Here is a 22,372-nt window from a genome sequence, read left to right on the forward strand (position 1 = left end):
TACAGTACTGGTGGGGACAGGTCTGTCACTGTATTACACTGGGGTACAGTACTGGTGGGTACAGGTCTGTCACTGTATAACACTGGGATACAGTACTGGTGGGGACAGGTCTGTCACTGTATAACACTGGGGTACAGTACTGGTGGGGGCAGGTCTGTCACTGTATAACACTGGGGTACAGTACTGGTGGGTACAGGTCTGTCACTGTATAACACTGGGGTACAGTACTGGTGGGGACAGGTTTGTCACTGTATAACACTGGGGTACAGTACTGGTGGGTACAGGTCTGTCACTGTATAACACTGGGGTACAGTACTGGTGGGGACAGGTCTGTCACTGTATAACACTGGGGTACAGTACTGGTGGGTACAGGTCTGTCACTGTATAACACTGAGGGTACAGTACTGGTGGGGACAGGTCTGTCACTGTATAACACTGAGGGTACAGTACTGGTGGGGACAGATCTGTCACTGTATAACACTGGGGTACAGTACTGGTGGGGACAGGTCTGTCACTGTATAACACTGGGGTACAGTACTGGTGGGTTCAGGTCTGTCACTGTATAACACTGGGGTACAGTACTGGTGGGGACAGGTCTGTCACTGTATAACACTAGTGTACAGTACTGGTGGGGACGGGTCTGTCACTGTATAACACTGGGGTACAGTACTGGTGGGGACAGGTCTGTCACTGTATAACACTGGGGTACAGTACTGGTGGGTACAGGTCTGTCACTGTATAACACTGGGGTACAGTACTGGTGGGTACAGGTCTGTCACTGTATATTATTGGAATCTGCTGTGTGGTTGCACTATCGTCTGAGTCAGAAAGAAGGTTGTTGGTTCAAGTCCCACTCCAGGGACTTTCCCACTTAATCCAGACTGGCGCTCCCGGTGAAGAGCAGGGGAATTTTCCCTGGTATCCTGGGCCAATATGTGTCCCTCAACCAACATCTAGCACTAGATTATCGAGTCATAATCGCATAGCTGTGTGTGTGAGTTTGCTGTGCACATATTGGTTGCTGCGTTTCCTACATTACAACAGTGCTGCAATTTTGTAAAAAAAAAAACTTCCTGGGCTCTAAAGCACTTTGACGTGTCCTGAAGGTGTGAAAGACACTGCAGAAATAAATGCAGGTCTTTCTTTTCCTGATGGACAGTTCCTGGGCCAGAGGCTTGGCACTATAAAGTCCCTCGGCTTAAAAAAAAGCATCATGAGAAAGGGATCCTTACAAAGTTTAACCATGTGTTTATTTTTAAACAAAGAAGTGCTTGGATTACCATTTTTAACAAATGCTTGTTGCTATGCAGGTTTTGGACAAGCTGCTGCTTTACCTGCGCATTGTGCATTCCATCGATTACTACAATACCTGTGAATACCCAAATGAGGATGAGATGCCTAACCGTTGTGGGATTGTACATGTCCGCGGACCTCTGCCTCCCAACCGAGTCTCTCAGCATGAAGGTAGCATCGAAAGCGAATGTCTGAATTATGCTGGGTTTTGGGGTGTGTGCGTGCGGTGGGAGGCAAGATTATTTTACAGGTGCTTTGTGTTCCGGGGAGGGGGGAAAAAATCATCCAGGCTCCCCAGCGTTCCTGTGTTTGAGTAACCCTGATTACATCCACTATCTAGACTGGCACATGCCGATCGCCCATTGGGCGAGTCACCAGAAGGGTGCCTGTGAAGAGTAGCGCACCGTTGTCAGTACATCAGCTGAGGGAAGGCAGGCATTGCCTCAAGGTTTTCTACATGATGAGATGCACAACAGGTGGTGTGAGTCCTGTTCATATTACTATAAGATTCTAATTAGGAGTCATATATTTTATGTATTTCAACAGGATTGACAATCTAACAGATATTTCACTGGTGGGAGAGTCAGTTACAGGAGGACACAGATTTCAGATAATTGGCAAAATAGCCAGAGGAGAGAGGATTTGATTTTGATTTAGAGATACAGCACTGAAACAGGCCCTTCGGCCCACCGAGTCTGTGCCGACCATTAACCACCCATTTTATACTAATCCTACACTAATCCCATATTCCTACCACATCCCCACCTGTCCCTATATTCCCCCATCACCTACCTACACTAGGGGTAATTTATAATGGCCAATTTACCTATCAACCTGCAAGTCTTTTTGGCTGTGGGAGGAAACCGGAGCACCCGGAGGAAACCCACACAGACACAGGGAGAACTTGCAAACTCCACACAGGCAGTACCCAGAATTGAACACGGGTCACTGGAGCTGTGAGGCTGCGGTGCTAACCACTGCCCTACTGTGCTGCCCTAAGCAGTGAGTTGTTGTGATCCGGAATACACTGCCAAAAAAAAAGTTGGTAGAAGCAGATTCAAGAGTAACTTGCAAAATGGAATTGGATAAATACTTGAAAAGGAAAAATTTTCAGGGCTATGGTTAAAAAGCAAGGGGCGTGAGACTAATTGGATAGTTCTTTCAAAGAGCTGGCACAGGCACGATGGGCTGAAAGGCTACCTCCTGTGCTGTAAAATTGTGATGAGCATTAAAGTTGGATGCAGTAGCCTTACAAAGATGTGATAGCCTTCTAGTTGAGATGGGATGTATGTGCAGTGGATCGGGATGTGCTGAATGGTTAGCAGGAGAGTGCTGTTATTTCATTGAGCATCCCAGCTCAGATCGAAGAGTAGGAGTGAAGAGGTAAATTAGGTCGAGGTTAAAAGCCTGTCAATTGGTGGAGGGAGGTGAGGAGCACCATAGCTTCAAGGTCCTGGGAAAGGGTGAGTTGGATTAGCACAATGGGTCAGCAACGCGAGGAGGAAGAATGTACCTGTTATTGAGCATGTGAGACACAATGGAGCAGACTAAATTTCTATCCCTAATTATTTTTATGTATGCTGATGGATTAACTAAAACTGCAGTCCATTGCTTATGTAGCATGATGTGAAAATATTAGGCATGATGCTTGTGTGTGAGAGTCAAAGTACAACAGGACAGAAGTGTGTCTTCTCTCGAGTGTGCATGTTGTACACAGGTCTTGAATATAATGTAGCTAGGTACATCTTCCCTACATAGGCCAGCCCTAGCCACTGGACCTTGCAACAGGGATTGATTAGTATTAAGTTCTGATGAAGGATCACTGACCTGAAATATTAACTCTGCTTCTCTCTCCACAGATGCTGCCAGACCTGCTGAGTATTTCCAGCATTTGTGTTTCAGATTTCTAGTATCTGCAGTATTTTGCTTTTATTTGATTAGTATTAACTGGCCGTGTGCTTCTGTTTAGTTGCAGAGTGGCAGAAGCTGTTTGAGGAGAAGTTGACACCTCTGTTCAGTGTGAGAGAGTGTCTTTCTGAAGAAGAGGCAGCGAAGATGGGCAAGAAAGACCCTGAGCAAGAAGTGGAGAAGTTTATCCTTGCGAATACACAGGAGCTCGCCAAGGACAAGTGGCTGTGTCCTCTGAGTGGGAAGAAGTTCAAGGTGAGAAAAAATTCCATTGCTCTCTTCCTCCCTGCATCCACACTGGGTTAAAATGAGGCTCAGTTGCAGTCTCCCAACTTGTTCTTGGCCAGGGCGTCCAACTTCTTCAGTCTTCACTTCCCACTCCAATCCGCAGACAAAAGCCAAAGTTGGTGTCGGCCTAATTGCCCATGTCTTCAATGTTGTCTTGCATTTGATTTGTCTGTTCAGAAACCTGGAACCTTGGTTTTCTGTGTAGCTGTGTATGATGATGAATGTGGTGCAGTTAGAGGCTGTCATAGGGGAAGCCTGAGGCACATTATTTAAGACAGCGGTGATTTGGCCTTGCTTCCAATAGAAGCAAGAACCTTCATTTCTGTAGCACCTTACACATCCTCAAGGTACTTAACAGCTGATGAATTGTAATTGGATGCAAGGTGCCCCCACAAGGTAGGCAAGCAGTCTCCCTCAGAGGGAGGGAGGGCAGGCGAGGAGTCTCCCTCAGAAGGAGGAAGCAGTCTCCCTACCCATAGTAATTAAAAGTCCAATTTAATTTGGTATTTGCATGTCTAATTGTTTTAAGCATCAAACCTCAGCAGAGTTTGGCCAGGTTTGCCCCCAGCACTCTCTGTTCGAGTTAAAAAGACTGTTTGGGCATGTGGAGTTCATCACTCTCTGTGAAGAAACCAGTGGCCTGAGGAGCATGGATAGCTATGACCTGCCAGTCTTGTGTATGGGTGGTTACCACACGCTGTAGTGCAGTGGTCAGGAATCTTTTGGAACTGGACTAAAGAATTGTCTGATTTTTGTGGAGCATTTCACTATCTACACTTTGACCGCAGGGGCCAGAGTTTGTTCGTAAACACATTTTCAACAAACACAGTGAAAAGATTGAAGAAGTTAAAAAGGAGGTCTCATTTTTCAACCACTTCCTCATGGATGCAAAGCGACCAGCTCTGCCAGAGATTAAACCGAATCAGCCACCTGCACCTGGAGCCCAGCCAATGGGTGAGTTTCCACGCCAATTCAAATGATTCACTCACAAAAAAATGTTGTTTATGTTGCGAACAGAACTCTTTCTATTTCAGGCATCCAATGTCAGCATCAAATACCCCTAGGACAGGTACAGCACGGGGTTAGATACAGAGTAAATATCCCTCTACACTGTCCCCATCAGACACTCCCAGGACAGGTAGAGCACAGGGTTAGATCCAGAGTAAAGCTCCCTTTACTCTGTCCCCATCAGACACTCCCAGGACAGGTACAGCATGCAGTTAGACACAGAGTAAAGCTCCCTCTACACTGTCCCCATCAAACACTCCCAGGACAGGTACAGCACGCGGTTAGATACAGAGTAAAGCTCCCTCTGCACTGTCCCCATCAAACACTCCCAGGACAGGTACAGCACGCGGTTAGATACAGAGTAAAGCTCCCTCTGCACTGTCCCCATCAAACACTCCCAGGACAGGTACAGCACGCGGTTAGATACAGAGTAAAGCTCCCTCTACACTGTCCCCATCAAACACTCCCAGGACAGGTACAGTACGGGGGGTTAGATACAGAGTAAAGCTCCCTCTACACTGTCCCCATCAAACACTCCCAGGACAGGTACAGCATGGGGTTAGATACAGAGTAAAGCTCCTTTTCCTGTTGCAACCATCTCTTTGCCATTACCATTCATTCTGTATTGCGCTCACAACTTCTCTCTTGTATGAGTCTGTTCCCCTTTGTGGGGTGGGAGGGAGTGGTTTCAAAGTTGCTATGTGGGGTGAGGGGCTGCAGCTAGCATGCATTAAACTGCCAGTTGTGTTTGTTTTGCAGGTTTGACCCCAGCAATGGCTTATCCCCACCATTCTCCTCAAGGGTTGATGGGGTTCGGTCAACCGCGCCCACCCGTCATGGGGTTTGGAGGTAAGTTGACAAAATAAAATTGTCTTGACTTTGTGCAGATTAAAGTTTAGCTTCTCTATTTGCATTTTAGTGCTGCATAATTACATCGCGTGTACAGCACAGAAACAGGCCATTCGGCCCAACTGCTCCACGCTGGTGTTTCTGCTCCACACAAGCCTCCTCCCACCCGCTTCATCTCCCCCTGTCACCATATCCTTCTATTCCTTTCTCCCTCGTGTTTATCCAGCTTCCCCTTAAATGTATGTGTACTGTTCACCTCAACCACACCATGTGGTAGCGAGTTCCACATTCTCACCACTCTGTAAAGAAAATGTGGAATAAAGAAATGGAGTGTGATCCAATTAAACACGTTTGCATAACCCTTTCCAACTTCCTTTATTGAATTGCATTATTAAGATAGTGGTGTAGTTTAGCAGTCTCTTGGCTTTCTCTCTCCCCTGTTGCGTGAAATGGGGCATTGGTGTTGGTCATGCTGGTGTGAGGGAGACGCAACATTCCAGTGTGGATTCATTGACGGTGCTCCTGGGTTTTCAATCCGCTCAGGTCACAGCCCACAGATCTATCCACCAACCAAATGGCAGAGAAATGTCAATGAGCATCCTGTGCTCATATACCTAAGTACCATTTCAGTGTCTTGTCAGGCAGTGAGACAGTAGGAGCTTGCATTCTGTAACCTTTGCACAAGTTTGACTTTTGCTAACAACTTTATGAGTAATAGATTTTAAGATTACTCTTCAAGAAAACAACCGGTAGTTAAATTAACCACATTGTACTAGGTTATTTTGCTCTGTTAAGTTGCATGTCTCGAACCACAAATTGATTCAAAGCTTGCTGCTGATTCTAGATGGATGAAACAAGATTAAAACAGATATCTAGCCAGCTTTAACCAGTCCATGTCAAATGACTGATCTTGAGCTCACATTGAGACAGCTGTTCTGAAATGGAAAAGAGAGATCACGTTGTGGGATCTGATGCAGTCTTTCGATGGAAGGGTTGGGCAGGAATAGGCTATGCAAAGGTGGCTGTAATTTAGCACGTATGGGCAATCTCACTCACAGGCTGCACATACAACCCCTGTGGGAATGTAACACAGTGAAGTACATAGGAACAAGAGGGGACCATTCGGCCCCTCAAGCATGTTTCGCCATCCAGTTAGAACATGTCTTATTGGTCTCTTAACCCAGTTTACCCGCCTTGTTATGTAGCCCTTAATACCCTTACCCAACAAAAATCTATGAAAGGGAGTAGGGAGCACCTAACTGGCTTTTAAGCACTAAAATAAAAGCAAAATGCTGCGGATGCTGGAAATCCTCAGCAGGTCTGGCAGCATCTGTGCAGAGAGGAGCAGAGTTAACATTTCAGGTCAGTGACCTTTCATCAGAACTGGCAAAGGTTAGAAATGTAATAGGTCTTAAGCAAACGAAGCGGGGGTGAGGGAAAAGCAAACAAAAGGGAAGGTGTTGATAGGATAGAGGGCCGGAGAGATTAATTGACAAGGAGGTCGTGGGGCAAAGGCAAAGAGAGAGTGCTAATGGTGTGGTGAAAGACGACGCAGAGAGGGTGTTAATGACAGAATAATGAACAGCTTTAGCCAAAAGCACAAACATGAAAAAAAACAGTGGGCAGGCACATGGTTTAAAAAAAATCTGATGAAACAAAATAAAATAAAGTAAAAATAAAAAAGGGCCAGTCATGCTCTGAAATTATTGAAGTCAGCGTTCAATCCAGTAGACTGTAGCATGCCTAAGCTGTTCCTCAAGCTTGCATTGAGGATCACTGGAACACTGCACGACGCCCACGACCGGGATGTGGGTATGAGAGCAGAGGGTGTGTTGAAATGGCAAGTAATTGGAAGCTCGGGGTCATGTTTTCGGACTAAGCGGAGGAGTTCCGCAAAGCAGTCCCCCAATCTGCATTTGGTCTCCCAACATAGAGGTAACCACATTGTGAGCAGCGAATATAATATACTGAATGGAAGGAAGTACAAGAAAATCGCTGCTTCACCTTCAAAGAGTGTATGGGGTCTTGGATGGTGAGGTGAGAGAGGAGGTAAAAGGGCAGATATTACAGCTCTGATTGCTTTTAAGCACATTCTTGGGAAAGCTTATTTACAACCTGTGCTGTACCTGCCCTGGGAGTGTTTGATGAGAATAAGATTGTTACCAGTGTTAACTCACTTTGCGGACCCAGAAACGTGACTGCTCACAACCCAGTACAGGTACAAGTATTCGCCTTTAATGATAGAGTAAATTTATTAAGTATTAATCATACACATACTCAAAATGATAATACTTAACGTACGCAATAGGATACAGCTGGTTCATTCGAGCCCCAGACCGTAGAAGCCCAGTTGCTGTGGCACTGGTTCGTGAGATCTTCTGTTGCCCAAAGTCATTCTCGCTCGTCTTTCTGTTCTTCGGGTTGTGCGCCGAGAGCCTCGAGTGTCTAACTTTTATATCCTTTTCTGGGCCTAGCCTTTCCTATGATTGATTAGTTTACCTTCGAGTAGGGTAAAAAATCTCATCTTTATCCTGATTAGTTTACTGGGACCTCTTTTGCCCACGTGACCGGTTTGTTCGAGCCATGATTGGTTGAGAGAGTGGTTAATAAAGCATACAGTATCCTGGGTTTTATTAATAGGGGCATCGAGTACAAGAGCAAGGAAGTTATGTTGAACTTGTATAAGACACTAGTTCAGCCTCAGCTGGAGTATTGCTGGAGTTCTGGGCACCGCACTTTAGGAAAGATGTGAGAGCATTGGAGAGGGGCGGTGCAGTGGTTAGCACCGCAGCCTCACAGCTCCAGGGACCCGGGTTCGATTCCGGGTACTGCCTGTGTGGAGTTTGCAAGTTCTCCCTGTGTCTGCGTGGGTTTTCTCCGGGTGCTCCGGTTTCCTCCCACAAGCCAAAAGACTTGCAGGTTGATAGGTAAATTGGCCATTATAAATTGTCACTAGTATAGGTAGGTGGTAGGGAAATATAGGGACAGGTGGGGATGTTTGGTAGGAATATGGGATTAGTGTAGGATTAGTACAAATGGGTGGTTGATGTTCGGCACAGACTCGGTGGGCCGAAGGGCCTGTTTCAGTGCTGTATCTCTAATCTAATCTAATCAGTACAGAAAAGATTCATGGGAATGGTTCCAGGGATGTGGAATTTCAGTAATGAAGATAGATTGGAGAAGTTAGGACTGTTTTCCTTGGAGAAGAGAAGGCTGAGAGGTGATTTGATAGAGGTATTCAAAATCATGAGGGGTCTGAACAGAGTAGAGAGAGAGAAACTGTTCCAACTGGTGAGAGGATTGCGAACAAGAGGGCACAGATTTAAAGTATTTGGTCAGAGAACCAAGAGTGACAGGAAAAACTTCTTCACACAGCGAGTGGTTAAGGTCTGGAATGCGGTGCCTGAGAACGTGGTGGAGGCAGGTTCAATTGAAGCATTCAAAAGGGAATTAGACAGTTATACAAAAAGGAAGAATGTGCAGGGTTATGGGGAGAAGGCGGGGGAATGGAACTGAGGGAGTTGCTCTTTCGGAGAGCTAGTGCAGACACAATGGGCCGAATGGCCTCCTTCTGTGCTGTAACAATTCTATTAGTTTATTATTGTCATGATGTCAGGAGACATAGTTAGTATTTAATTGTTAATTACAAAAGTTATTATGTTACAGAACCATGTCTGTGATAAAAGACATATTTCACTCAGCAATTTGGACACAGTCTTGCTTCTTGACCTTTAGTAAAGCATGGCCAACACCTTAAAGGATTATTAAAAGAATTTGTTAAAAGAACATAATTCATAAAATACTAATTCTTACATGGGACAGTGTAGAGGGAGTTTTACTCTGTATCTAACCCCATTTTTTTTTTAAAATAACTTTATTAAAACCAGATAAATAAACAAAAACTCAAATTAAAATGCCATTCTCTGCGTCGACGATGCACTCCAGTCCCTGCGGTGCCCACCGGTCGCGGAAGGCCTGAAGCGTACCGGCAGACACCGCATGCTCCTTCTCCAGGGACACCCGGGCACGAACATAACCGCCGAAGAGGGGCAGGCAATCGGGGAGGTGGACCCTCCAATGGCCCGCAACCTGGACCTGTGAATTGCCACCTTGGCCAGGCCCAGGAGCAGACCGACGAGGAGATCCTCCTCCCGGCCCACGCCACTCCGCACCGGGTGCCCAAAGATCAGGAGCGTGGGACTGAAGTGCAGCCAGAACTTGAGGAGCAGCCCCTTCAGATACTCAAAGAGGGGCTGCAACCTCGCACTCTCCATATATACATGGAACACGGACTCGTCCAGGCCGTAGAAAGTACAGGCGGCCTGGGAGTCCGTGAACCAACTTAAAAGTCTATTGCACGGGACTGCTCTGTGCAACACCCTCCACCCCAGGTCCCCGATGTAAAGGAGGAAGACTCCCGCATAGAGAGACCTCCATCGGGGTTTCCCCTCGCCGCCAGATGGCAACGCGGACCGCCAGGGCGTGTCCGGCCGGCTGACTAGGGCGAGGAAGTGGAGAGTGTGCAGGAGCAGCCCGTACAGGAAACCCCTCCGCGCCGATTGGAATGGCACGGAGGGCATTTCCGAGAGGTGGCTCGGATTGTGTGGGACCGGCTCCCGAGGAGGGTTTCGGGGCCTGGGTCCGATGAGCAGTTCCGGCCGAGCGGAGGTCAGCTCGGCCGGGATCGCTCCGCACTCCCGAGCCCCCTCGCCACCCGCAGTGAGGGACGTCCCGGGGGTTTTGGCTACTCCATCCGCCCGCCGGACCATCCCCGGAGTCGGCCGCCCGGACAGCCGAGATGCTCACCTCCGCCGGCGGGGGAGCGCCCTGACTGGAGGCGACCATGTTCCAGACTCTGAATAGATCCCGGTAAAAGACAGGCAACTCCCTCAGAGAGGGGCGGCTAACGGACTCCACCGGGAGCTGCGTGTCGTCTTGAAGGCAGTGACACTGGCGGAAAAAATACGTCGCCAGCGCACACCATCTGGGAGGACGTTCGACGTACAGGTATCTCTGAAGGGTCCAAAGGCGGAGAGTCGCAGCCTGGGTGCGGACGCACACCAGCGACTGGCCGCCCTCCTCAATCGGGAAACTCAGAACCGCAGCAGAGACCCAGTGTTTCCTCCTGCCTCAGAAGAAATCGACGAGTTTCTTCTGGATCTTGGGGGCGGGGCCAAAGTGACCAACCGGAACCACAACATGGAGGCCACCCGTTGGTTTATGACCAGTGCTCGGCCCCTGTAGGAAAGCACTCGGAGCAGTCCTGTCCAGCGCCCCAGCCGAGCGGTGACTTTCGCCTCCAACTCCTGCCAGTTTGCCGGCCAGGCTTCCTCAGTGGGGCTAAGGTGGACTCCCAGATAGAGGAGGTGCGTGGTGCTTCACGCAACAGATGTCAACTCCTCCAGCAGAGAGTCTACCCGCCACTGACCCACCAGGAGTCCGGAACATTTCTCCCAATTGATCCTCGCGGAGGACGCGGCAGAAAAGGTCTGCTGGCAGTCGCGCATCACCCGCAAGTCAACGGGATCTGTGATTGCGAGGAGCACGTCGTCGGCGTAAGCCGAGAGGACGACCCGCATGGCCGGCTCGCGCAGAGCCAATCCCGTCAACCTCCTGCGAAGCAGGCACAGGAAGGGCTCCATGCAGATGGTATACAATTGGCCGGACATGGGGCATCCCTGACGCACTCCTCTCCCAAAGCAAAGGGGCGCCGTCAAGGACCCTTTAACCTCGACTATACACTCTGCGGCGGCGTATAAAAGTCCTTTGGGAAAGATGGATCAGGTCGCGGACCAGGTGGATGTTGTCCTGGATGGACCGGCCTGGGACCGTGTGGGACTGGTCGGGGTGGATCATGTGGGCCAGCACGGAGCCCAGGTGGGTAGACATAGCCATGGCAAAGATCTTATAATCCGTGCTGAGGAGGGAGACCAGACGCCAGTTTTTAAGCAGGTGGAGATCGTCCCTCTTCGGCAGCAGGACGATGACCGCCCTGCGCCACGAGAGGGGCATCTCCCCGGTCGCCAGGCTTTCCCCCAGGACCCGCGCGTAATCGTCCCCCAGGACGTCCCAGAACACCCTGAGGAACTCCACGGTCAACCCATCCAGCCCTGGAGATTTGCCCCTCGAGAGCTGGTGGAGGGTGCCAGTCAGCTATGCCAACGTGAACGGAGCCTCCAATCCTTCGGCGCCCTCCGGGCTGACCTGCGGCAGGTCCTCCCACAAAACTCTGCGCGCATCCTCGCCGGACGGATCCGGACAGAACAACGCACTGTAATAAGTACGGACCAGGAGGCCCATTCCCTCCGGATCCGTGATGGAGGATCCGTCGTCGGCCAGCAGCTCGACAAGCTGTTTACGGACCCCCCGCCATTTTTCCATCGAGGAGAAGAAGGGTGAGGCACGGTCCAAATCTTCCAGGATCTGGATCTGCGACCTCACGGACGCGCCTCGGGACCCTATGAGCTGCAGGTCCCTCAGCGCGCCCTTCTCTTTGTACGCCTGTTACAGGGCCGGGTCCACGACGGCATGACCGAGGCGGGACTCCAAGTCGAGTTCCTCCCTCTCAAGGCGCCCGATCTCGGCTTCCCGCCTCTTGGTCGACCCCTTCGCATACTCCTGACAGAAGAAGCGGATGTGAGTCTTGCCCACATCCCACCATAGCCTCAAGCAGGGGAAGCCCCCCTGCTTCCTTCTCCAGTCGGCCCAGAATCGACAGAACGAGTCCCGAAATCACTCGTCCTCCAGCAGCCGTTTGTTAAAGTGCCAGTACGCGGACCCCGCCCGCGTGCGGAGCGGAGTGAACTCCGCCCACACCAGGTGGTGGTCCAAGCACGGCACCAGCCGCATGGAGGCCGCCGAGACGCGGGAGACGTACGCCTGCGAAAAGTAGAGGCGGTCGATTCGGGACCCTCCTCCGCCAGACGTCCACCAAGTTAAAGGAACTGATCAGTCCCCTCAACATCTCCACTGACGCTTGGCCACGCTGGGGACCGGAGTGATCCCCCACCTCGAGGGTGCAGTTAAGATCCCCCCCGAGGATGATGCACTCGCCGCTATCGATGGAGCTCAAGAGAGCGGACACTTCAAAGAAGCGTGCTTGCAACGTGCCTGGCCTGGGCGCGTACACGTTCACAAAGTGGAGTGGCATGCTACCCAGGCAAACGGCGAGGTGGAGCAAGCGGCCCGGCACTAGCTCCTTGACCCCCAAGATCTCCGGCTGAAAAGTCGGGGCCAACAAGATAGCCACCCCACTCGAAATAGGGGTGAGGTGACTCATGTAGACCCCACCCTGCCACTCCAGGAGCCAGGTGGCTTCGTCTCCCGGAACGGTGTGGGTTTCCTGCAGAAAACTCACCGCGTATCTCCCTTCCCTGAGGACTGAGAGATTGTGAAATCTGCGGTGAGACCCCCTGCTGCCAATGATGTTGAGGCTGGCTATGGTTATCTTCATGTCAAAGGTACTTAAAACCAGTCACAAACAGCTCACTGTGAGGAGGGAGTGGAAGTGCACCTGGCCTTCCACTCCCCTAGCAACCCATTGAGGAACACATTAAAACGGCACCTCTCAACCAGTTTCACGCCCGCGCGTTGCCCGCTTTCTTAAGGGCAGCACGGACGGACTCTTTGATCAGCGCTAGATTCGACCAACGGCCGAGGGCCAGCTGAACTTTATTGCGGCAACCCCTGCAAGCCGCGAGGAAATCCCGGAGTTCCGCCGTGGGGATGAGAGGAGATTCGGTGGGAGGCACGAGGGATCCACCACCTCACGAGCGATGGAATCAAGGTCATCCTCCGTGCCCCACACCGAATCCCCATCCTCCTCCGGGTCATCACCGCCAGCGGCCGACACATCCACCACACACTGTGGGGCGGACGTCCCGGCCGCGCAAGCTGGTCCCGCCTCCGTCATGATCCCACCCCCAGGATCTATGGCGGAGGAGTCCACTCTGGGTTCTACTGTGAAACTGGAGCCTGTGGGCGCCAGCAGCCCAGGACCCCCCTCCACCTCCGTCCCCAGGCCAATGAGTGGTCCAGGGGAGACAGAAGTTCCCGACTCTGGAAATCCAGCCGGAGCCGTGACCGGAAGCGGAGAGAGGAGGCCATCTCCCGCTCCGCCAGCACCCACAGCAACAGGAACAACATTTTCAATTGCAACTAGGTCGGGTGTCTCCTGGTCAGTGGAGGACTCTGGCCGGGAGGGCCGACCCTTTGGGGCTCCGTCCTCCCCTCCACTCAGGGCACCCGACCCAGTGGCAGTGGCAGAATGGGCGGTGTCCCCAGGCTCCCCCACCGCAGGCAGGGCTCCACTTACTCCTTCAGGAGGGGCCGCAGGTACAGGGGCCTCCCCCTCGCCTCCATCCTGAGGAATAGGGAGCTCCTGCCCAGACTTTGTAGCCTTGGTGGTGGCGGTAGGGGAATCCTGGGGACCCGAAACAGGAGACAGCTCCCCTCCAACAGATGGGCCCTGTATCTCAGGGCCCTGTGTTACCTCTGTGGAGGGGTGCCTTCTCTTTTTCCCAGTTGGATGCGGAGGTTCAGAGACCTCCATGTCATCAGAGACCTCCGCCTCCACACTCTTTTTTTATTCACCCTGGGCCTGAGCCCAGCCCTGGGGCAAGTTGACTCCCCGAGATCGGGCTTTGTGCTGAGCTCAGACTCGGGTTGTGTCAATATGTCCAGGGGACGTGCCTCTCGATGTTTATTTTTCCTCCGCGCCTTCCTTGCACTTGGACGGGCACCCCCATCCCTGCCAGAGGCCGTGAAAACCACAGCCTCCGGTACCGACTGAATGGTATCTGGTGGAGGTGTAGGGGGGGTGGGAGGAGGTGCAGCGGCGCCACCCTGGGCCGCCGAGTTGGAGTTGCAGCCGGGAGGTTGGAACAGTTCTTACGAACGTGCCCCACCCCCCTACAGACATCGCACTGCACCCCGTCCAAGGTCCAGAAGACGCGGTAGGCCGTCCCCTGGAACTCTACATTGAAGTGGCCCTCTGTAACCTCCTCCCACGCCAGCTGCATGAATAGCTGGCGGCGGAAGGAGTATACATGCCGGAGGCTGTTCTCCCGAAGACCGAGCGGGACTGGGGTGAGCCCCGTCTTTACCTCCCCCAAATGGTGCAGGTGGGGAAGGAGGAGCTCACCAGGAATGAAGGGTGGGACATTAGATAGAATGACCCTTTGCGCAGTGACCTCCAGGGGGTCCACTGGCAGAAAGGTCCCGCCCACGGTGAGCCCCTTGTTCAGAGCCAGGGTCACCGCCCGCTCGGTCTTCAGGAAAAACACTACCTTCCCGTACATTTTCGAGGCTGCAACAATGGCCGAAGGGCTGACAACATCGGCCATTGCTTTCTCACATGCCTCTATCGTCATGTTTGGGTGGACGTTGCTCTTGACCCCATGCTTCGATGTTATTAGTGCAAACGGTGACGGGGCAACAGGTGCAGCTGCAGCAGCATATGTGCGAGTAGGCCCCGCCACCGGTGCAGAGGGACTTGCCATGGGGTCACAGAGCCACGTTCACCCTTAAGAAGTAAACTGCCAGCTTTTAAACAAAAGCAATATGATGGGAGGGGTGGGGGTAGAGGAGAATAGGGGTGAAAAGGACAAGGAGAGGAGAGGACAGACAGCTGAGTGATGGGAGGGAGAAATGAGCTGCGAGGATGTTTCTGTGGTTCGGTAGTTGGAGCACCTTACTTCAGCGTTCACAGTTCTGTCTTCCAGTTCGGGGAGGGTTCTTCGCCCGGGTCAGCTGGAGCCGCCCGGTTCTCTCCGCTGTTCTGTCAAGACTTTCTTCACCCGGGCAGTTTGAGCCGTCCCGAGCCACACAGTTGGGGGTGGGGAGGGAGCCCCTTTTGTGCAGGATGGCAGAGCAATACAGGGGCTCCCTATAGAATTTGGCAGCCCCACCCCTGGATCTTCCGGTGCCTTCTCCCTCCCCCAACAGTCCAAACAAAAAACAGTTCTCTGGTGCTCCAACACCCACCTCTCCAAAATTACTTGCAGTTCTCCTTTGTCCTTGTAAAAGTACAACAGTTGCACAGTTGAAGCAGTAAATACAGCTCTCTCCACTCTGCTGACTCCTCTGCAGTTCCAGCTCCCAGAGCTTGCTCAGGTGCAGCTGGTTTGACTAATCGTACACAGGAAGTGCTCCAAATTGCCCAGCCAATCCTGTGCTGTACCTGTCCTGGGAGTGTTTGATGGGACAGTGTAGAGGGAGCTTTACTCTGTATCTAACCCTGTGCTGTACCTGCCCTGGGAGTGTTTGATGGGACAGTGTAGAGGGAGCTTTACTCTGTATCTAACCCCCGTACTGTACCTGTCCTGGGGAGTGTTTGATGGGACAGTGTAGAGGGAGCTTTACTCTGTATCTAACCCTGTGCTGTACCTGCCCTGGGAGTGTTTGATGGGACAGTGTAGAGGGAGCTTTACTCTGTATCTAACCCCCGTACTGTACCTGTCCTGGGGAGTGTTTGATGGGACAGTGTAGAGGGAGCTTTACTCTGTATCTAACCCCCGTACTGTACCTGTCCTGGGAGTGTTTGACTGGGGGACAGTGTAGAGGGAGCTTTACTCTGTATCTAACCCCCCGTACTGTATCTGTCCTGGGAGTGTTTGATGGGGACAGTGTAGAGGGAGCTTTACTCTGTATCTAACCCTGTGCTGTACCTGCCCTGGGAGTGTTTGATGGGACAGTGTAGAGGGAGCTTTACTCTGTATCTAACCCTGTGCTGTACCTGTCCTGGGAGTGTTTGACACAGTGCAAGTGTACTCTGGTCACCTATCTAATTCTGCTTGGCTTTACTAATGAAGCAGGCCTGGGATTGCTGGCTATATGCTGAATGTTGGTCATTGACAAGGCCGTATTAACTGTGCCTGTGATTTGTCTACAGCAGGGCCTGCCTATCCTCCTCCTCAGTATGGCGGGCGAGGAGCCTATGATGCATATCGAGGGCAGGGAGGCTACCCAGGGAAGCCGAGGAACAGGTTTGTGTTGGTTCTATGAAGAATCATTTGCCAGCAGTGAAATATTTTGGAGAAACTTCAGACATGTGTTCACTGACCTAGAATAGCTCCCATTTGATTTTAAAATTCTCATCCTTGTCTTCCATTGCCTCCATGGCCTCACCCTTGCCTATCTCGTAACCTCCTTCAACCCCACAACCCTCCGAGATCTCTGCGCTCCTACAATTCTGCCTCTTGTGCATCCCCAATTTTAATTGCTCCACCATTGGCGGCTGTGCCTTCAGATGCCTAGGTTGTAAGCTCTGGAATTCCCTCCTGGATCTCTCTGCCTCTCTTCCCCTTCAACACTCTCCTTAAAACCTACCTCTTTGAGCTTTTGATCACTTTTCCTAATCTCCCGATGGCTTGGTGTCAAATTTAGTTTGATCTACACTCCTATAAAGCGACTTGTGACATCTCACTATGCTACTGAAGTGCACGTTGTTGCCATTCACTGTTCATCTGTCATTGACTTACAATCCACTCCTTTTTCCAAGTCTCTGCATTTATTTTTTTTTTGAATCATATTCCTTCCTTCGTTCCCACTGCTTGTATGCATCAATTCACTCATTAAGGACATGCATTCTTCTGCAATCTTGCAAACAGGTGTTAGGAAATCTCTAGGAGCAGTGCTTGATAAGTTGAATTGTCTTTTTCCCCCAGCACTTCCATTCTGGGGAGCCTTGCTCATCGAATTGCTATTGCCTGATCCTGTCCCAATTTCTTCAACCTGATCTATCCAATGAGGAGAGTTACCAGAATGGTGCAAAATGCAATACAGACTCTACCCACTGACCTAGTAATGCTACATGTGAACATACAAATTAGGAGCAGGAGTAGGCCATTCAGCCCCTCGAGCCTATTCTGCCATTTGATAAGATCATGGCTGATCTGATTGTGACCTGAGCTCTACATTCCTGTCTACCTGCTATAACCTTTTGACTCCCCTGTCAATCAAAAATCTATCTAACTCAGCCTTAAAAATATTCAAAGACCCTCCCTCCTCTGCTGTCTGGAGAAGAGAATTCCACAGACTAACAACCCTCTGAGAGAAAAAAAATTCTCCTCATCTGTCTTAAATGGGCGGCCCCTAATTTTTAAACTGTGTCCCCTGGTTCTAGTCTCTCCCATAAGGGGAAACATCCTTTCAGCATCCACCCTGTCAAATCCTCTCAGATCTTATATGTTTCAATAAGATCACCTCTCATTCTTCTAAACTCCAATGGCCAAACCTGTCCAACCTTTCTTCAGAAGATAGCTCCTTCATCCCAGGAATCAGTTGAGTGAACCTTCTCTGAACTGCTTCTAATGTAATTATATCCTTTCTCAAGTAAGGAAACTAAAACTACACATAGTACTCCAGGTGTGGTCTTACCAAAGCCCTGTACAGCTGTAGCAAAACTTCCCTACCTTTATATACCATTCCCCTTGCAATACAGGCCAACATTCCATTTGTCTTCCTAGTCATTTGCTGCACCTGTATACTAGCTTTTTGTGAATCATGTACCCAAGACACCCAGATCCCTCTTTACCAGAATTCTGCAATCTCCCTCTGTTAGTAACATCCTCAAAAAAAAGCTCTAGCTGGTTCATCAAACATGATTTCCCATTCATAAATCCATGTTGACTATGCCAATCAGATTATTATTATCCAAGTGTCCATTTATCACATCCTTTCGAATAGATTCTAAATCATTCAAGATTAGTTCACTATTAATGTAGTTTGTTGGGAGTTCAGTGTTCACGTCTTAAAGTTTTGTGCTCTGTCTAGATTTTTTCAGTCAATGTCTCTGGCCCTGAACTCACTTGCTCTTGTTGCACTGGAACCCAGTCAACCTCTATCTGATTTAAAATGTGTGCAGGATGTCCTGTTTCAGAAAGTTAGTTGGTTTCCAGATAAGACAAGTTTTCCTCCCACCTAGTGTTCGTTTACCTTAATCTTGGCATTGATCTGGTCTGCATGCTGACAGTTTTCTCCCCTGAATCATTTAGCTTGTAATGACTTGGAGTATTGGCAAGAACTTTCTTTCTGGAATGGGTGCAGATCTGTTTCACTTCAACTTTGAGAGTTATGTGAACGAGTTCCTTGTACTTTTCTTGAACCCATAGAACCACAGGAGTTTCTGGCATAGAGATAGTCCAAAATTAATCCGAATGTCCCACTCCCTCCCAGTTTCTTTGTCTGCTTCAATTTTTTCCTTTTAAAAGATGGACTGATTGCACAATCACCATTCACCATCACCTTCTCAAGGGCAGTTAATGATAGGCAATAAATGCTGCCCTAGTCAGCAATGTCCACACCCCATGAAAGAATTTATAAAACGTCCCTGTGATGCAACATTCTGTGCTCCAAACAATCGCCAAGAAGCAGTTTTGTATGTTTGTCAGGCCAGCGCTGTTTGTTGCCCGTTTAGTCGTGGCTCGTTATGCAGAGAACTTGGAATTAGGTTTATTTCCGTGTTTGTGATGAGTTGCTGGTTTTTGATGTAATATTTAAAAAATAAGGGCGAGCACAATGAGGATGAAGAGGCAGGTACCCTGTCCCTTTGAGTGTTGGGTGCAAAATAGGGTCCAGATTGATGGGGTGAATGTCTCGTCACCCTTGTAAGGACCCTAAGTGAAATGTGTTTGGGTGGTGGTCCCAGAACCTAGCGTGTAGGAGTCCACCATCTCACAGTACTTGCCTGTGCTTTGTCCTGGGCAGAAAGTCTTCCATCACAGTAAGGTTGTGTTGTTAAGCTGCAATTTGAGCTCATCCAAAACTCAGCTGGCCATGTCCTAAATTGCTCCAAGTCCCATTCAGCCATTAGTCCCGTTTTCGCTGACCTACACTGGCTCCCAGCCTATCAATGCCTCGGTTTTAAAAGTTATCATCCTGGTTATCAAATCCCTCTATGGCCTCACCCCTCCCTATCTCTGAGATCTCCTCAGCCCTACAACCCTCTGAGATCTCTGCGCTCCTCCAATTCTGCTCTCTCGCACATCCCTGAATTTAATCGCTGCACCACTGGCGGCTGTGCCTTCAGCTGCCTGGGGCCCTAAGCTCTGGAATTCCCTCCCTAAACCTCTCCATCTCTCTCTCCCTCTTCTCTTTAAGATGCTTCTTAATACTACCCCTTTGATCGAGCTTTTGGTCACTTGTCCAAATATCTCCCTATGTGGCTAGGTGTCAAATTTTGTTTGATTTATGCTCCTGTGAAGCGTCTTGGGACATTTTACTACATTAAAGGTGCTACATAAATGCAAGTTGTTGTAACTGCTGACTCTGCCATAGAGCCGACTCTGGAGTTTAATGATGGCAGAGGTGAGGGGAAAGGTTCCCACACCCTGACTGATGTCACCTGATCTCTGGAGCTAAAGATATAAAAGTAGAGACAACAACAGGTACTGGTGACAAACTGTGAATTCCACTGGACCAACATGATGTGGAGTGGCTGTCTGCTCCTCTGAGCCTCAGTACACATGGCATGCTCTGCCCCCCAGCAAAAGCAGTTTTCAGGATTGTAGTTGAGGTCCTGTACCCAACATTAACATCCCTCACTTTCATCAGCACAAGCTTCACTTTAAAAGAGCAGTTTCTTGTTTTCAAAAGCTGCTGGGAGGTTCTTCTCATGCACTGTCAGCAGTATGAAAAGCAAGAAGTGGTTGTTATCTTTGAGGAAATGTAACGGTGTAATGTCAGATAGTAAATTTAGCTTGTGTTTGTGCAGTGCTTACATGGTGCTAGATTCACTGCTGTTGTTCCGTGTCCCAATCCATTAATCACAGCCAGCTTACAACCACACCAGAGAACAGCATTGGAAGAAACTTATTGAGTTTAGGTGCAAAACTTAAATACCATACATTGAGCAGGAAAAGATGTGTGCTATATCGGGGTGGGTGCTGGAATTGACAGTAGACATGTCCTTGATGACAGGCTTGGCATTGCTCTCCCTTCTTGGCCTTGGTGTGTCTTCTCTCTGCATGTGAATTTTATTCTGCTGTGCTTTTTCTTCATCTGCTCGCTGTATCCCTCTCATTCTCTAGTTTCTCCCCTCCTGAAACACTTCATGAGGATCAGTTCCACAAGTGTTTCTTCACGTGTTAGTTTGGACAGTGAATGTTGTCACACTCCTCAATCCGTCCACCTGATCATTGGGTAAAATACCAGAGAGAAATCAGAGGCTGTTGGACCCTTCCTCCCTCCCTCCCTCCACCCGTCACCCCAGCGGGGCACATGCCCCCACATAGAACCACCCCCCCCCCCCCCCCCACCCATCCCTCCCAAAGCTATGGGGAGGGTAGGAACGTTTGAGATGATTCTGTGATGGGCGCGCTGTGGCAGATGGCCAAGTGGTGGAGGAAGGGGAGGAGATTGCTGATCTGTCATTTGCTTACAGCACACACTTGATGTCTCCTTTTGGTCTGGTTGCAGAATGCTGAGGGGTGATCCCAGAAACATTGTGGAGTACAGAGACCTGGATGCTCCGGAGGATGTGGACTTTTTTTAAATAGTCCTACTACAGATATCTGTTACAGCGTTTATTATGTTGTTCCTTCATTAAGTTAAGGAAACCTTTCGTAAGGTTGGCATTATTTTGTCCAGGCAGACACAATGTGTTATAATGTAGAATTTTTTGTTTTCTCTGGAAACTCTCTAACCGATATTCACATACACTGACGTAATATGTCTTTCTGAAGTGTTTGAAATAAAAGGAAGTATGAAGCCTGGTTGCACAATTTTACTTCATGTTTAAGGCTCTTGACAGTTGAGGAGGTGAAATGTTAATGCTGGGGCACACCAGCAACAGAGAGGTGTCTAGGAGCAGCTTGCAGACGCCCCAGCACCTCCCCCACCTCTCACCCACAGGTGAGGGGACTGCAGTTCAAGCCGGGGGTCCCTGCCACTCGAGGAGGGGAGGGTAAGGTGTCTCTGCCACTCGAGGAAGGGAGGGTAAGGTGTCCCTGCCACTCGAGGAGGGGAGGGTGTCCCTGCCACTCGAGGAGGGGAGGGTAATGTGTCCCTGCCACTCGAGGAGGGTAATGTGTCCCTGCCACTCGAGGAGGGGAGGGTAAGGTGTCCCTGCCACTCGCGGAGGGGAGGGTGTCCCTGCCACTCGAGGAGGGGAGGGTAAGGTGTCCCTGCCACTCGAGGAGGGTAATGTGTCCCTGCCACTCGAGGAGGGGAGGGTAAGGTGTCCCTGCCACTCGAGGAGGGGAGGGTAAGGTGTCCCTGCCACTCGAGGAGGGGAGGGTAAGGTGTCCCTGCCACTCGAGGAGGGTAATGTGTCCCTGCCACTCGAGGAGGGGAGAGTAAGGTGTCCCTGCCACTCGAGGAGGGGAGGGTAAGGTGTCCCTGCCACTCGAGGAGGGGAGGGTGTCCCTGCCACTCGAGGAGGGTAAGGTGTCCCTGCCACTCGAGGAGGGGAGGGTAAGGTGTCCCTGCCACTCGAGGAGGGGAGGGTAAGGTGTCCCTGCCACTCGAGGAGGGGAGGGTAAGGTGTCCCTGCCACTCGAGGAGGGGAGGGTAATGTGTCCCTGCCACTCGAGGAGGGGAGGGTAATGTGTCCCTGCCACTCGAGGAGGGGAGGGTAATGTGTCCCTGCCACTCGAGGAGGGGAGGGTAAGGTGTCCCTGCCACTCGAGGAGGGGAGGGTAAGGTGTCCCTGCCACTCGAGGAGGGGAGGGTAAGGTGTCCCTGCCACTCGAGGAGGGGAGGGTGTCCCTGCCACTCGAGGAGGGGAGGGTAAGGTGTCCCTGCCACTCATGCTTGCCCAGCCAAGCCTGGCCTGCTGTATCTGCGGCTTGTACTGTGATTTTCTGGGTTTCAGCAGTGCCGTTTGTACTCTGGGTTCAGTCCAAACTGCCAACCGACTAACAATCCACAGGTGTTCATATCAGTACATTTTTAAAAGTATAATGAGTCCAACAAATAACTGCGCTGGGCATTCCTGCCAACTTAGTCACTAACTGAGAAGCATCAGCACAGCCTGAGCTTCCATGTGGAGTCCCGTCACAACACTTGAGATTTTACTGTCTTCAAA

At 50.4% G+C, this 22,372-nt stretch overlaps 1 protein-coding gene across 2 annotated transcripts in view; it reads left to right on the top strand.

Moving 5' to 3' along the window:
• The window catches only part of srrt (serrate RNA effector molecule homolog (Arabidopsis)), an 86,008-nt gene extending 64,954 nt beyond the window's left edge, over positions 1-21,054 (top strand). For both annotated transcript variants that reach the window (XM_068023605.1, XM_068023606.1), the window contains exons 16-21: positions 1,311-1,464; positions 3,263-3,456; positions 4,278-4,443; positions 5,257-5,346; positions 16,238-16,331; positions 20,764-21,054. In XM_068023605.1, the coding sequence (XP_067879706.1) occupies positions 1,311-1,464; positions 3,263-3,456; positions 4,278-4,443; positions 5,257-5,346; positions 16,238-16,331; positions 20,764-20,839 (774 nt within the window). In that variant the 3' untranslated portion in view covers positions 20,840-21,054. The remainder of the gene's footprint in view (positions 1-1,310; positions 1,465-3,262; positions 3,457-4,277; positions 4,444-5,256; positions 5,347-16,237; positions 16,332-20,763) is intronic.
• Positions 21,055-22,372: the final 1,318 nt, after the last annotated feature.

This window comes from Heterodontus francisci, chromosome 48 (assembly GCF_036365525.1).
Source record: "Heterodontus francisci isolate sHetFra1 chromosome 48, sHetFra1.hap1, whole genome shotgun sequence".
NCBI classification, from domain to species: domain Eukaryota; kingdom Metazoa; phylum Chordata; class Chondrichthyes; order Heterodontiformes; family Heterodontidae; genus Heterodontus; species Heterodontus francisci.